The 14,449-nt window shown below is 51.6% G+C and overlaps 1 protein-coding gene and 1 long non-coding RNA gene across 3 annotated transcripts in view; one reads left to right on the top strand and one right to left on the bottom strand.

Moving 5' to 3' along the window:
• The window catches only part of LOC106731982 (uncharacterized), a 102,982-nt gene that overhangs the window by 71,365 nt on the left and 17,168 nt on the right, over positions 1-14,449 (top strand). The window lies entirely within an intron of this gene.
• Positions 13,052-14,449, bottom strand: part of TMEM38A (transmembrane protein 38A) — a 28,205-nt gene continuing 26,807 nt past the window's right edge. For both annotated transcript variants that reach the window (XM_075903353.1, XM_075903354.1), the window contains exon 6: positions 13,052-14,114. In XM_075903353.1, coding sequence (XP_075759468.1) covers positions 13,896-14,114 — 219 coding nt within the window. In that variant the 3' untranslated portion in view covers positions 13,052-13,895. The remainder of the gene's footprint in view (positions 14,115-14,449) is intronic.

Here is a 14,449-nt window from a genome sequence, read left to right on the forward strand (position 1 = left end):
TTAGCTCACAGACATCCCACTCTCCCCACCTCTAATATCATCAATTCACAGACACTTACCTTCCTTCCTCCCCCCCCCCCCCACATCTCCCTCCTGTTCTGAAATGTGATTTGTCCTTTTCATATGTGTTCATTTTTTTTGTATCCTTTGGTATATATGGTTGTGACTATTTTCTTCCACTATTTGATCTGAGGAAGTGGGTCAGGCCCACGAAAGCTCATCATCTAATAAACCATCTTGTTAGTCTTTAAAGTGCTACATTGTCCTGCATTTAGATTGGCATGGACGCTTTTCCGCAAAAAGCACATTTTGCGGAAAAGCGTCCGTGCCAATCTAGACGCTCTTTTCCGCAAATGCTGTTAACAGAAAACTTTTCCATTACAAGCATTAGCGGAAAATCATTCCAGTCTAGACATAGCCCTAGTGTAGGAAGTCTGTGCCTATTGAGTTCCACCAGAGACCTGAACCTCCGAAGGTGCCCTGGGTCTCACAGCTGGAACCTGGTGAGAGGTGACGGGAGTGGGACTCTCCGCCAGACTAAACGGGCACAAGCATTTCCAAGTGCCTGTTACTTTTATATGCAGCGCTTTGCCGGAGTGAGATTTATATTGCTTTGCGCAGTAGTTGTGTAACCATCTGCCAGTATTAAGCCTGTAATAGTAATGACGTGGTGAAATTAATGAAAGCAATTATCTATCCCTAATCGACTCTGTCTTAAAGTGAATCCACAGCCCTGTTGGGCCCTGCCTCTATGCCTTGACAGCCCCAACTCTGTGTTTTATCTGGGGGAGACCAGAGCTTCTGGCCTAGCAGGACTGGGGCTACGTCTAGACTACGGTATCCCGGAAAAACTCCACCACATCCAGGGAATGCGTCTGCTCTTCCACTTTCTTTTGCAGAAGAGCAGATGCGCTCTTTTGGAAGCCCTGTCTTCCTCCTTCCATGAGGAAGAAAGGCTCTTCCGAAAGAGGAGGATTTTCCAAAATTTGGCCCAGTGTAGATGGGCCAAATTTTGGAAAAGCCTCTTCTGAAAAAACAATTGGAAAAAAGTACACAAACCGGCACACCGGGTCACAATCCCAAGGGGTCCTTTATGATTCAACTCGCCACAAGCGTCACACAGGCCACTTTGAAATCTGTTCACGCAAAAGTTGGTGAGCATGACGATGGCTCAGAAAGCTGGCTCAGAAGCACATGACACAAAAGCAAGATTGAAGCCAATATTCCAAGACACTGTTTGAAGGGGGCGCGTATTTTCCCAGCTATAGTGATAAACATTAGCTGGCACAAAGAAGGAACCTTTCTTTTTGTATCACTGGAACATGTTAAATCCTGTCAAGGGGGAATTTCTGTATTTGAAAATTAAAGAGAACACACCCTAAACCTCTTTCAGCCACATTGGATTCCATTCACTCCAAGCAACATGCAGTCTCCAAGCATATCACACACACTTTCCTGCATTCCAGTGATGTAACATGCCTGCACCCCCTAATTTGCAAGTAAATTATACCTGATATAACCTCATACCCACACCTGGAGGAATGCAACATTTTTAAATTCTCATAAGGGAAACAACTGTGGATTCTGATGGGCAAGTAAATGGCAAATGGCAAATGTTTGGACATGCAGCCAAAGAGACAGGTGACGAACAAAAACTATGAATCACAATGGCAAACCTGCATTCAGTCTGATCAGGAATTCACTGATTTTTACATAAACTATCCTTGCTGTTCCTGCAGTTGGTGAGCTATTAGCCTGCTAGCTCACTAACTCACTAGTACTTCTGGTGTCCCCGTCAGCTTCTACTTAAGATACTGACAAAAGATGATCTTCTAAGGAATGTGGCGCATGTTCACAATCCACTCTTTGAGGCAGTCTCTTAGGCAGGAAGATGCTTAATAAGGGCAGCCCAAGGAACAGAGATCCCTACAGATAGAAGACATCATTCTGTTAGCTTTTCCTTACAATTTTCAACAGCACAGGCAGGTCACGCAAGGCTCCTGTACACCCCACAAAGGTGATGCCAAATATCAGGATTCCCACTGTAAGTAGGATCAGTGAGGGATCGGCAAGGAGCGAATCCAGAACACCTGCAGAGATTGAAAAACACGGCAAAGTAAGGAATTAACACAAGCCAAATCTCTTTCCTCTTTGCCCCTTCCTCGTTTCCTCAGAGAATTAAGAATGGATCCAGAGCTCAGAGAAGAACACTAAACTGAACAAGTTCCACACACCAGGCAAGTCTCACACCTCCCCTTGGCAGTAGGGATGTGATAGGGTAGTCAATTAACTGATAAGCAAAAGCCTATAGGTCAATGTTTCCCAATTGGTGCTCTGCAGAACTCTGGGGTTCTGCGAAGGGAAAGTAGGGGTTCCGCGAGGAGCTGGCACTTCCCTGCCCCTCTGAAAGAGAGAGAGCCAGCTAGTCAACTTCTTAAAGAAACAGCACACTTGTTTTCTGTTCCTCCCTGGCGACGCAGAGGCATAGCGAGTGGGGGCAGAGGGGAACAGTTGCTCCCATTCGGCATACTGGGGGGTGCCAGACAGGAGTGACCCCACATGACCCACAGCGGGGAGGGAAGCACTTCCGCTTCCCAAAGGAGCCGGCATGCGCTGCCTGAACAGCTGTGGCTGTGGCACCTAGCAACTTAGTTCCACAGCCTTTCTGTGCGGTGGGGGGAGAGGGGGAGGGGAGGTCAGGAGATCTCCCTGGGACTCTGCCCTGGGACTCCCCGCACCCTTTCTCCCCCTCGGGAAGGCATCGCGGAAGTAAGTTGCTGGGGTGCAACAGCCCCTGCTATTCAGGCATCGCGTGCGCCAGCTGTTTGGGGAGGGGAAGTGCAGTCGCACACTTCCCAGAACCTAGAGGTGTTGCAGGATTGCCAGGTACTGGTCCCAGCTGCTCCTGCCCCTGTCCAGACCCCCCCACGAGTACCCTGTCCCCTGTCCCCACCAGTACTGTCCACAGCATCCTGCCCCAGCACCCGGTCACCTGTGCCAGCATCCTGCCACCCAGCCCAGCACCCAGCAGCACCCTCTCCCAGCCCCAGCACACACCAGCACCCTGTCCCCTGCCCCCACTAGCACAGTTGAGACCACATTAGTGAGGCTTGGGGGTTTATAGCACACAGGCTGCTGGCCCTGCCCCCGGGGACTATAGAATAGTCGACTGACCAATAAGAATTCATGAGGTTACTCGACTATTCAATTAATCGACATTTAACATCCCTATTTGGAACACACATCTTCCCTGCACTCATCATTCTTAACCACTCACCCTCTCATCACAGAGCTATGAGATCACAAAACACTCACCAGGCAAAACTCTGCAACACAAGGCAGCCTGGGCCCATATGTTAATCGACGGACACATTTGTCACCTTGGACCGTAAGCCCGTCTGGGCAGAGGCTGCGTTTGTCCCTGTGGCCTGCACAGCACCAAGTACTTAGTGCTCAGCGAATACAAATGGCAAAATGAAGTAAGGGGGAATGTGTGCTTAGCGGGCTATTCCCCAGCCTTGAAACTGTGAGAGGCAATGTAGTATTGTGTTCATGCTGAGCTCCTCCTCTATAGGATCTTATTCAAGGCCGTGGGGAATGCATCACAGACAATGACGTCTGGTATTTGATATGATTTTACCCTACATACGTATTTCACAGAGCAGAGCAGTGGTGCTCAAATTTGGGATCCTGATTCAAAGGGAGTTGCAAGATTATTTTAGGGTTGTGGTATTGCCACTCCTTTGTGCTGCCTTCAGAGCTGGGCAGCTGGAGAGTGGCAGCCGTTGGCTAGGCACCCAGCTCTGAAGGCGGGGCCCTGCCTGTAGCAGCACAGAAGTCAGGGTGGCAATTCCATACCAAGCCACCCTCCTGTGCTGGCAGCAGCTCTTCCTTCACAATAGACTCCCAGCCAGTAACCACCACTCCCTAGCTGCCCATCTCCGAAAACAGCACCGCCCCAGCAGGGTAGCAGTGCCACTGCCCCCACTACGATAACATTGTGACTCCCCCCAAAGCCTTTTTGGAGCTATTCCGGCTCCCTTTAATTGAATCATGAAATGTATTATTTTAAAAATCCTATGCCTGTAAAATTGGCCAAAAATGGTCTGTGAATTTGGTAGGGCCTTACTCAGCTGAGTTTACTTTCCAGGGTTCACGGGCATTTCTTAGGCTGCACTGCCTTATTGGGTCCATTTGCAATTTGTTCATTGAATTGTAGCAGAAATACCCAGCATTGCTCAGGTCCTTAACTGTAGAAATGTTTGGGTTTTGGATATTGGGAAATTCAAAGGAAAATGTCCATGTTGTATTTAAATGATTGTATAGGGCAGGGCACTGGGTGGGGGGGGGGGGGGCTGAGGGCAAGGGATGGGAGATGCAGGGGACTTGGAAATGTGTATGGCTTCTGGGCAGAAGGGTAGGAGTGCAGGAGTCAGGGCAGGTGTTTGAGGGGGGGGGGTCAGAGCAGGAGGGGTGCTGGAGTCAGAGGGGGGCAGGGCTGCACTGCCAGGCCTTGGCCTATGGCTCCTTGGAGTGGGACTGGGCGGAGGGAGGGGGGCAGGGTTGTGCTGCCTGGCCTGGCTCCTTGAAGTTGGGGGTTGCACTGCCCAGCCTGCAGTTCCTCGGAGGGCCTGGGCCATGGATCCTCTGGAGGGGGGCAGACTCATGCTGGCAGTACTCCCATGGGCTGTGGGGAGGGTTTTGAAGCAGTTGGGCCACTTACCCATGGCCAGTGGCCAGACATGTGGAGAGCACTGGCCCCAGCTGGCCACTCTCTTCCTGGTGCAGCTGCCTCCCTGTGGTCACTCTGCAGTATAACTCCCCATGCTTGCTGCACCCAGTGCTCATTGCAGAGCATGGCAATGCTCTCAGGCCCCTCCCTTTCTGTGTTATGGAGAACCATCCTATTCCAGGCACATCCCATTTTCCTGGCACAATCAAACCCTGGCCTTGTTTTAAGTTAGGATAAGAGGACACTGCATACCGAAATTGCTGGTCCTAGCTCTTATCGTTTAGGAAAAGTTCCTGAACAAATGAACTCACAGATGTACAGACTCACAGACAGACAGACACACAAACTCTCTAACATAGATATATAGCGAGAGATTACTGAACAAATCAGCAGCCTTTGAGCATGAAAATTGTGTGCAGTTATTAATCATTCTTCTCACCCTTGGAGATCATCAAAAGGATCAGGCAACACCATGGGAGTGACATACAGGAACAATGCAGGCGGGTGATTTGAAAATTGCCAGTCAGAGATGGGCCACAAAGCACCTCCCCAAGCAGTCATGGAAAGGGAGTAATGACAGCACAATTATCCTGCAGTCACTTCATTACCTTTATCTAAACTCCAGTGTGATAACCCAGGGAGAGGCTGGAAATGATACTTACTGGCTTCTTTAGAGAGTTTGGCATATATGCCAACTGCTACCATGAGCCCACTGGCCACCTAGGGAGGAAGAATCAGAGACAAACTCATCATTTTTCAAGAGGAAAAAATCCCCAACAACATCTGCTCCTGGGAGCTGGAGACATTTGTCCTGCCGGAGAAGGGACAAGCTTGCAGCTTGTCCAAGGGGAGCCCAGACACCAGAGGGTTGATTAGCAATATAGAAGGGACTTGCATCCTGACTTCCTCACCACAGGGCCCTAGTATCACAATTGGCCAGACGGACTCTCCACTGGGGTGACCTTGAAAGTGGGTTTCCCTGCAAGCAGTGATCTTGCTATGCAGCCAGTGTCAGCCTCATGCTGGGCCTGGCAGCCCCAGCTCTGCTCAGACTTACCCAGAAGAGGTAACAGGAGACAAACAAGGTGAATTTAATTAGCTGGTTTGGTCTCATGGTTCATGTCCTGGAGTCTCTGATGCCAGCACACCACTCTCCCAGCTGTCGAGTCAGTTTCTCTGCTGATTCTCCATGCCTGGCTGGCTGGTCATGTGCTGTAGGGAGTGTTCAAGATACCAAGGGAGAAGACTGACATGTACAGTCAGGTTTGCCACGTGTTCCCTAGTGTTTTCAACTCGCCTGTTTCTACCCCTCTTTCAGCTGCAGTAGGACAGGCTGACTGGGCAAAATAAACTCCTGATACGAAAACCTCAGAAGGAAGAGGAAGTCAAGCCAACGAGCAACCCAGCATTGGGGTGAGGCCCCATTGTTCCAGGCAGAGTATTGAGAGTCAAAGGAAGAGAAGCTATTTGAAGAGAGATTCTGCCCCAGCTGCCCATGAATGTCAGAGGAGGCAGGAAGGGACAGGCTTAGACAAGATTCTGGGCCTCAGAGAGGCGGGTCCGAGGAGTTGGAGACACGGCCCCCCATTCTTTGGTTAGAAGAAGGACGAGCGCTTGACAACTGGAATGAGGAGAGAGGCCCTTGGAATGGGAATCCTGCAAGAACTCACCTTTGACCCTGCATATAAAAAAGAGAGAAACTCCCACAATTATTTTCTTTAATCAGCCTTTAAAGTAAACACAGTGAAAGATGCCAGATGGTCGGCACGGGAGACAGACAAAATTTCATCCACAGAATTGAGCAGTGCATGCAGTGGCAGAGTGGGGCTCATGGCGGGAAGTGAGCAGGCCGAGGGGGCACTCCTCGTACTTCTGGGGATGTCTACACTACAGCACTAATTCAAACTAAGATAATTCAAATTAGTGCATCTAGACCTAAAAACTAATTCAAATTACCATGTCCACACTGAGTGGACCCTGAACCGAAGTTAAGGCTGGCCGGAACCAGTGCTGGCAGGGCACCAGGTTAGGACTTAGAGCGTGGAGCTGCTGCCTCAGGCTAGCCGAGGTCTGTGCTTAAAGGGACCCGACCCCCACCCCGGACAGACAGTTCTCAGGGTTCCCCGCTTGCTTGTCTACCTCAATGAGGGACAGCAAAGCAGTCCTGTCTTGGAGTGCCCTGAGTGCCCACACTCGGCACATCACAGCACTCAGCCATCAGCCCGGCTGCACTTGCTGCAGGCTGCCATCCGGTGGGGTCAATCGGGGGGCTGTCAAGATCCAGGAGGCCCTGCAAGAGAACTTCCACCCCGAGTAGCCCACAGAGCCACCCCAGTCCTCCCCATCGGGGGCTCGTACCCCATTCCTCCCTCACCTCCTTCCACTTACCCCTCCCTAGCCCCTGAAATTTACGATTCCTGATGTAAAAAATAAAGGACACGTGTGTTCAAAAATAGAAACTCTCTTTATTTAACAAAACTGGAGGGGGCGGGATTAACCTTTAGGGAGACTGGGAAAAGGAGGTGGGAGAGGGGAAGAGAGAGGGTAGAAGAGGGTAGGGGAAACCTGGGAGGAGGGAGCTGGAAGGGGGAAGCCAGGGGAAGGAGGAGGAGAGGAAGGATAAAACTACGGTACGCCATATCTTCAGTACTGTGTACAGATGTGGTCTCCTCACCTCAGAAAAGATGTTTTGGCCATGGAAAGGGTTCAGAAAAGGGTAACTACAATGATTAGGGGTTTGGAACAGGTCCCATATGAAGAGACTGGGACTTTTCAGCTTAGAAAAGAGGAGACTGAGGGGGGATATGATAGAGGTCTATAAAAGCACGAGTGGTGTGGAGAGGGTGCATAAAGAAAAGTTCTTCATTAGTTCCCATAATAGAAGGCCTAGACAACACCAAATGAAATTAATTGGTAGCAGGCTTCAAATGAATAAAAGAAAGTTCTTCTTCACAAAGCAAATAATCAACCTGTGGAACTCCTTGCCACAGGAGGCTGTGAAGGCTAGGACTATAACAGCGTTTAAAGAGAAGTTAGATAAAGTCATGGAGGTTGGGTCCATGGAGTGCTATTAGCCAGGGGGTAGAAATGGTGTCCCTGGCCTCTGTTTGTGGAAGGCTGGAGATGGATGGCACGAGACAAGTCACTTGGTCATTGTCTTCGGTCCATCCCCTCCAGGGGGACCTGGTGTTGGCCACTGTCGGCAGACAGGCTACATGGACCTTTGGTCTGACCCAGTATGGCCGTTCTTATGTTCTTATGTTCTAAGCTCAGAGCTCAGAGTCAGGGGTCTCACTGGGCCACCTTGATTTTCATGCAAACCTGCTCCTGGGTTCGCATGTGGCCTTTTGTGGCCAGGCTGGCAGCTATCCTGCCCTAGACAGCCACCTTCCTGTGCCTAGTGCAGAGATTGTGGATGTTGGAGGCCTCCTCCCAAACCTCGATGAGGTCCACGAGCTCCGCACTAGACCAGGCGGGCACCTGCCTCTTGCGGCCCCGGGCAGGCTCCTGGGAGCCACCAGCCTGGTCCTGGGAAGAGGCGGAGGGCTGGGTGGCAGCGGGTGGCTGGCTCATGCCGTGCCAGGTGCAGAGTCTGCTGGCTGGGTGCTGGCAGGCTTGCAACTGGCACGGGCACCATAGCCAGCCCGTGCCCCTTTAAGGGCTTCGGGGCTGGGAGGGGGGCAGTAGAGTTTCCCTGGTTTGGCTCATGTGGCCACCAGGGCAACCTGGGAAGGGCTAGCCTCCAACTAGTTTGAATTAAGTGGCTACACAGCTCTTAATTCGAACTACTCAATTCGAACTAGGCATTACTCCTCGTAGAATGAGTTTTACCTAGTTCGAATTAAGTTCGAACTAGCGGTTTGCATGTGTAGCGCCTATGAAAGTTAAATCGAACTAACGGCTGTTAGTTCGAATTAACTTTGTAGTGTAGACATACCCTCTGAGAAGTCGTTTGCAGATGTACTGAATATCCCAAACCACCTGGCCCAAAGTTTCCAGGGAGATGAGTTCCAGCTGAGGCTGACAGAGCGTCCTACAAGCTGTGCAGCTGCTCACTGTGACTTGGAGACCATGCACCAGGTGGTGCCATTGCACTACACCCTGCAGAGAAAAGAATGCTGGGGCCTGAGATCTTATTTGTCCTCCGTAAGAACCCCAAAAAGGGTTGCTATGTTGGAGTCTGGACCGGGCAGACTGTGCAAGAGAGCGGCTGAGATGGAATGAGGAGAGTATGGTCAGTGGCTTCAAAAGGAGACAGGTAGGGCCCTACAAAATTCATGGTCCACTTTGGTCAATTTCACAGTCATAGGATTTTAAAAATCGTAAATTTCACGATTTCAGCTATTTGAATCTGAAATTTCACTGTGTTGTAATTGTTGGGGTTCTGACCCAAAGAGGTGCTGTGTATGGGAGAGGGGTCAGTATTGCCAGCCTTACATCTGTGGTGCTATTGGTGGTGGGCAGCCAGAGAGCAGCAGCTGCTGGCCAGGAGCCTGCTCTGAACACCACTGCAGCAGTGCAGAGGACAGGATGGCATGATATGGCATTGCTGCCTTTACTTCTGCACTGCTACCTTCAGAGCTGCCATCAGTCAACAGCTGCCACTCGCCAGCCTCCCAGCTCTGAAGACAGCAGCACCAAATTAAGAGTAGCATGATAAAGTATTACAGCCCTTACTTCTGTGCTGCTGCTGGCAGGGTGCTGCCTTCAGAGCTGGGGAGTGGCAAAGGCACGAGAGACACCAGCCAGTCAGCAGGTCTGAAAAAACTGAATTCCCTGGAAAGGGAGGAGCTTAGTGGCCGGGCTGGAGGGCCAAACTGTGAGAGGAAACGGAAGGTCCAGGAGGGAGCAGGGCTGTAGACAGGGACAATATAAGGGAAGATGTCAGTGGAGGCGCATGTGCCTGGCAGAGCTCCAGGATGGCCAGCAGGAGGCACTGAAAGTGGTGAGTGACAGGTGGCTCCAGCTCCCCTCTCTGCCACCTGCTGCTGGGCTCCCAGGTCCCGGCGGCAGCCAGCGGTGCCTTGGTGGGGGATGGCCCAGGGTGCTCAGCGAGCTCTGCTGCTCCCCCATCCCCGCTGCTTCCCATCCAGCTGCCTCCATCCTTGCTTCTGCTTCCAGGTACTGGGCTCTGCTGCTCTGCGACCCCGCAGGGAACCATTGCTGCTACCTGCCCCAGGCCAGGCCTCCAGCCGGGGCAGGCAGCGGTGGCAGTTCCCCACTGGCCCCAGACCCAGAAGCAGAAGCCAGGCTGGAGGCAGCTGGATGGGAAGCAGCGGGGATGGGGGAGCAGCAGAACATCATTGCAGTTCCGCTGGCGCTTCAACCTCGCAGGAGGCAGGAGGGGGACAAGGCTGCAGGACCAGCACAGCCTCCTGGCTGTGGAGGGAGAGGGGGGGGCTGAGCTGGAGCTGGTGAGTGAGGGGGCTGAGGGTGCAGGGTCTTGGCAGGAAGGTGAATGAGTGGGGTGGGGTGCAGGGTTTTGGCAAGGCAGCAAGTGAGCGGTGTGGGGGTGCAAGGTCTCGGCTTGGGGAGAGCGAGACTGGAGAGCCAGCGTGGCTCCAGCCCACTCACTCACCGCCCTGCTGAGACTCTGCACCTGCATCCCCTTCATTCACACCCCCCAAGGCTCCACAATCCCATCCCCTCACTCATACCCCCCAAGCTAAGACCCTGCACTCCAATTCCCTCACTCAATGCCCTGCCAAACTCCTGCACCCTCAGCCCCCTCACACACCTCCTCTGCTGAGATCCTGCACCCCCAGCCCACTCACTCATACCCCCGAAGCTGAGACCCTGCATCCCCAGCCCACTCACTCATACCCCCGAAGCTGAGACCCTGCATCCCCAGCCCACTCACTCATACCCCCGAAGCTGAGACCCTGCATCCCCAGCCCACTCACTCATACCCCCGAAGCTGAGACCCTGCACCCCCAGCCCACTCACTCATACCCCCGAAGCTGAGACCCTGCATCCCCAGCCCACTCACTCATACCCCCGAAGCTGAGACCCTGCATCCCCAGCCCACTCACTCATACCCCCGAAGCTGAGACCCTGCACCCCCAGCCCACTCACTCGCTGCCCTGCCGAGACCCCATGCCCTCAACCCCCTAACTCAACCCCTCCATCTAGACCGCACACCCCCAGCCCACTCACTCCTACACCGAGGGGGAAGTGTAGCCCTGGCAGGGCTGGAGGCAGTGGAGCTGTGTTGGGAAGACGAGTCAACAGCTGGGAAGGGAGCCTTGACCTCCAGTGGTTCAGAAACTGTCATTCGGGACCACGCCAGTCCCGAGGGTGCCGGGCCAGCGAGATCCCACCTGCAGAACAATGTCACAACTAGGTTGGAGGCCAAGCAGATTGTAACCAGATCCCAGGACTCTATTGTAACTGAAGTGTTTCTGGGGCTGGAGTGAGTCGGCAGCACGTCCCTCCCGAGCACCCCTGGGCCGACTGAGTTACTTCACAAGCTCTTTATGCTGTCAATGGCTGGCTGTTGTAAAACAATAATTCCTCCTAAATCCACCATCTCACTGAGATTAAATACCATTACATGGTGTGCGTCAAAGAAACAACCGGCTTCAGTAAAACAGCGGGTGTGAAAATAGACAGCTATTCTTGAGTTTTACACTGGGAGTGAGGGAAGGGCTCAAGGGTAAGGCCCTTTTGAAACTAAGAGCCACAGTTAATTCGACCCCGTACTGATTTCAGTCCCGTTGTACGTAAGGTTTGGTTTAGGGGGCTGTGGCCCCTGCTCGCTGTGCTTGCCAACCCCCCTGCCATGGGAGATAGGCAACCCTGGCTCTCCTCTCAGCTACTGGGGAGGGCCAGGCTGCAGTCCTGCCTGCCCGGGATCCTACCCACTCCCGGGCCCCTTCTCCTTCCAGGGTCCAGGCCCCTCCTCCCCTTCGCCAGCCCAGCCCTGTCTCTCCCTCCCCCCTCTACCAGCCTAGGCTCCTTCTCCCTCCCCAATCCGATGGAGCAGTACTGTCTCTCCCTCCCCACCCCGCCGCTGCACAGGTCCCACCACCAGTGCAATGGAGCAGCTGTTTTTAAAACACCGGCAACCACCCACCACATGGCAGCTGCCAGAGCTTCAGCCACCTGCTGTATGACAGCTGCGGAGATCAGGGTGTACCCCGGTTCCAATCCCCCCAGCGCAGGTCCTGCCACCACCTGCCCACTCACCAGGTGGTCCTGCTCCCCCCCCCCCACAAGTCCAGTAGCAGCTTACCTCCGCAGTGCAAGAAAGGTGAATGCTGCTGCTGAGGGGTCAAAGAGCCATATTTAGGCTCACGAGCCATGGGTCGCTGACCCCATTGTGGGGTTGGCAGCAGGGAGGAGAGGGAGAGGAGGCTGGGTGGCTGAGGAGGAAGGGGCTGCGGGATGCAGAGTGACGTGATGACATCACTCTGTCTTCCTGCAGGAAAACCGTTTTTATAGGTGTAGTAAGATATGCACCAGTCCCACTTGGCAACTAATTTCCATTTTATTTCAATAATTTTTCTAATTAAAGTTTTTGGAGTAGGGATGGGGAGAGATTCTCTGAATTCACTTATTTCCCTTCCCCCACCTCCAAACACACTCCCCCACCCAGGCTAAGTCAGAGTAACTACACTGTTAGCTGAGGATGGCAGGATGGAGTGCCACTAACAGCCCATCCATATGCTCCAATCACCCGCTGGGCTAAACATGCTGCCACTGCAGCAGCATTCCCAGCGTCTGTTGACCCAGGATATTCCGAACCCAAACGCTGTTCATATGGCAACATCATCCTGGTTCATACTTTTAAAAACAAATTCAGTGCCTGGATTTTAAACCCTTCCTAGTATCCTGCTCTGGGAATGTTTAGCCCCAAACATTCACAGCGCAGGATACAAACAAACTGGCTGAATCCTCCATGAGCCAGGGCTTTCCACGTTCAGGAGACTGACCATTTCCTTCTTCACCATCTGGGCAAAAGACTTCTCCCGGGTCCAGACTTGTACTATGGGTTTGGCTCAGGGGCTGTGCAAAGGAGGTACAGCTTTCCTCCGCTGGTGCACTCCAGTTAGATGCTTATGGCTTAATCAGGTTTATCTAAAAAACCATTTCCTGGGTTTATAAAATCTTAATTTTAGAAAAAAGGAAATGCCACTCCCAGCAGTGAGAGAACTGAGTCCACCCTCCAGCCTACTCTGGAAGCAACTAGAGTATTTTTGTGGGCCTAAGACCTTTCTCAAATGTGCCCAACTGTGTACATGCAGATTCAGAGTTCTCCATAAAAGCCAATTTCAGTGCCGATAATTTGGTACCTTAGTAATAATAAATAGTAATATATAATCATTTACATTGTGCCTTTATCCCCCAGGATTCCAAAGCAGTTTACAACCAAACAGTATCCAAACTCTAGGGATCATTTCACCTCCCCAGTGAAATGCAGTCAGCACTCAGGTGGGGCACAACATTGTTGACAGTGTTAACAGCAAAGTGCACTAACCGACCGAGTAAGATAATAACAGGAGGAATAGAAAACACATGTAACACTTTACAGCTTCAAAGCACATGTAAGCCTTAAGCTAAGGCAGTAAAGAAGTTATAGCATGTAAGAATTGCAGGGGGAATTTAGATGAGAAGAATGTAATTACTCAAGCGGCACATGGCCAGGCCCATCATGCATAGAAAATAAGGCATGTTAATTTGAAGCCCTACATCATAGGGTACTTTGCAAGTATGGGAGCTGAAATCCATTAGCTCAGCTTCACAGGAGATAATTTGCTCTTGTGCTAAAAAAGCCAGTTTCCATATTCAGTTGTTTCTAAGTATTTCATTTGCTTTTTAAGGAGGGCAGTAGGAATTTTATACTAACAAAATGCTGTGCCATGATTGCTGGTGGGCTGGGAACTTGAACCCAAACCTCAGCCTGGCACAAATTTAACCCCCCTTAAAACAGGAGATTAGACGTGGAGACAAAGATCATTATCACTAGCAGCAGGGTGAGGTGCATCAATGAAATTTAGGGATCCATCTGGCAGTGTCCTGGCTTTCATTTCTCTCTCTCTCTTTAGAAGTCTCAGGAAGAAGGATCGGATGGTATGTGAGATCACAGGTGGCTTGGAGATTATGTCACTGCAGCTCTGTGGGGTTTATCTTTGGCTTGTTCACCATGCGTATCTGACCCCACTTATTCAGCCTTTTTTGCTTTCCGTTTCCGTGTGCCTTCGTTCAGCTCCTCCTTAGATTTTGCAGGAGCAGGAGGAGGGGACGTGTCATGGGAACTCTCTGAGTTGTCATAATCATGATTGTTGTGCCCACTAGAAACAGAGCCAAAGAATACTGGACAGATGAAGCCTTCTATTGGAGAGAATGGCGAGGTGTGCGAGTGAGTTGCAGTCATGAAAACCTGCCATGCAACAGAAGAGATAGGAAGTTACAGATCATCTGTTAAATACTAGCTGGTCAGGAATATTCCTGCCCCTAACTCCCTGAACCTTTGTAGCCAATATTGCTCATTGATATTAATTTGGCTCTTCAGTGCTGGAACCTTAGTCTCTCATATTGTCTGGCAGACTGGTAAAATTCAAGCTCCAGCTTCTTCACTAACTGTAGTCTGAACACCCAGGCCTTTCAATAACAGCCTAGAAGGGTCACCCACACCTAGCGCAAGAGCTTGTCCTAGGGCTTCTCTTGAACACAAGCTGATGGGAGTTGCCTTACTCATTGCTAACTGTCCCTGCC

This window comes from Pelodiscus sinensis, chromosome 19, assembly GCF_049634645.1.
Source record: "Pelodiscus sinensis isolate JC-2024 chromosome 19, ASM4963464v1, whole genome shotgun sequence".
Classification (NCBI taxonomy): Eukaryota; Metazoa; Chordata; order Testudines; family Trionychidae; genus Pelodiscus; species Pelodiscus sinensis.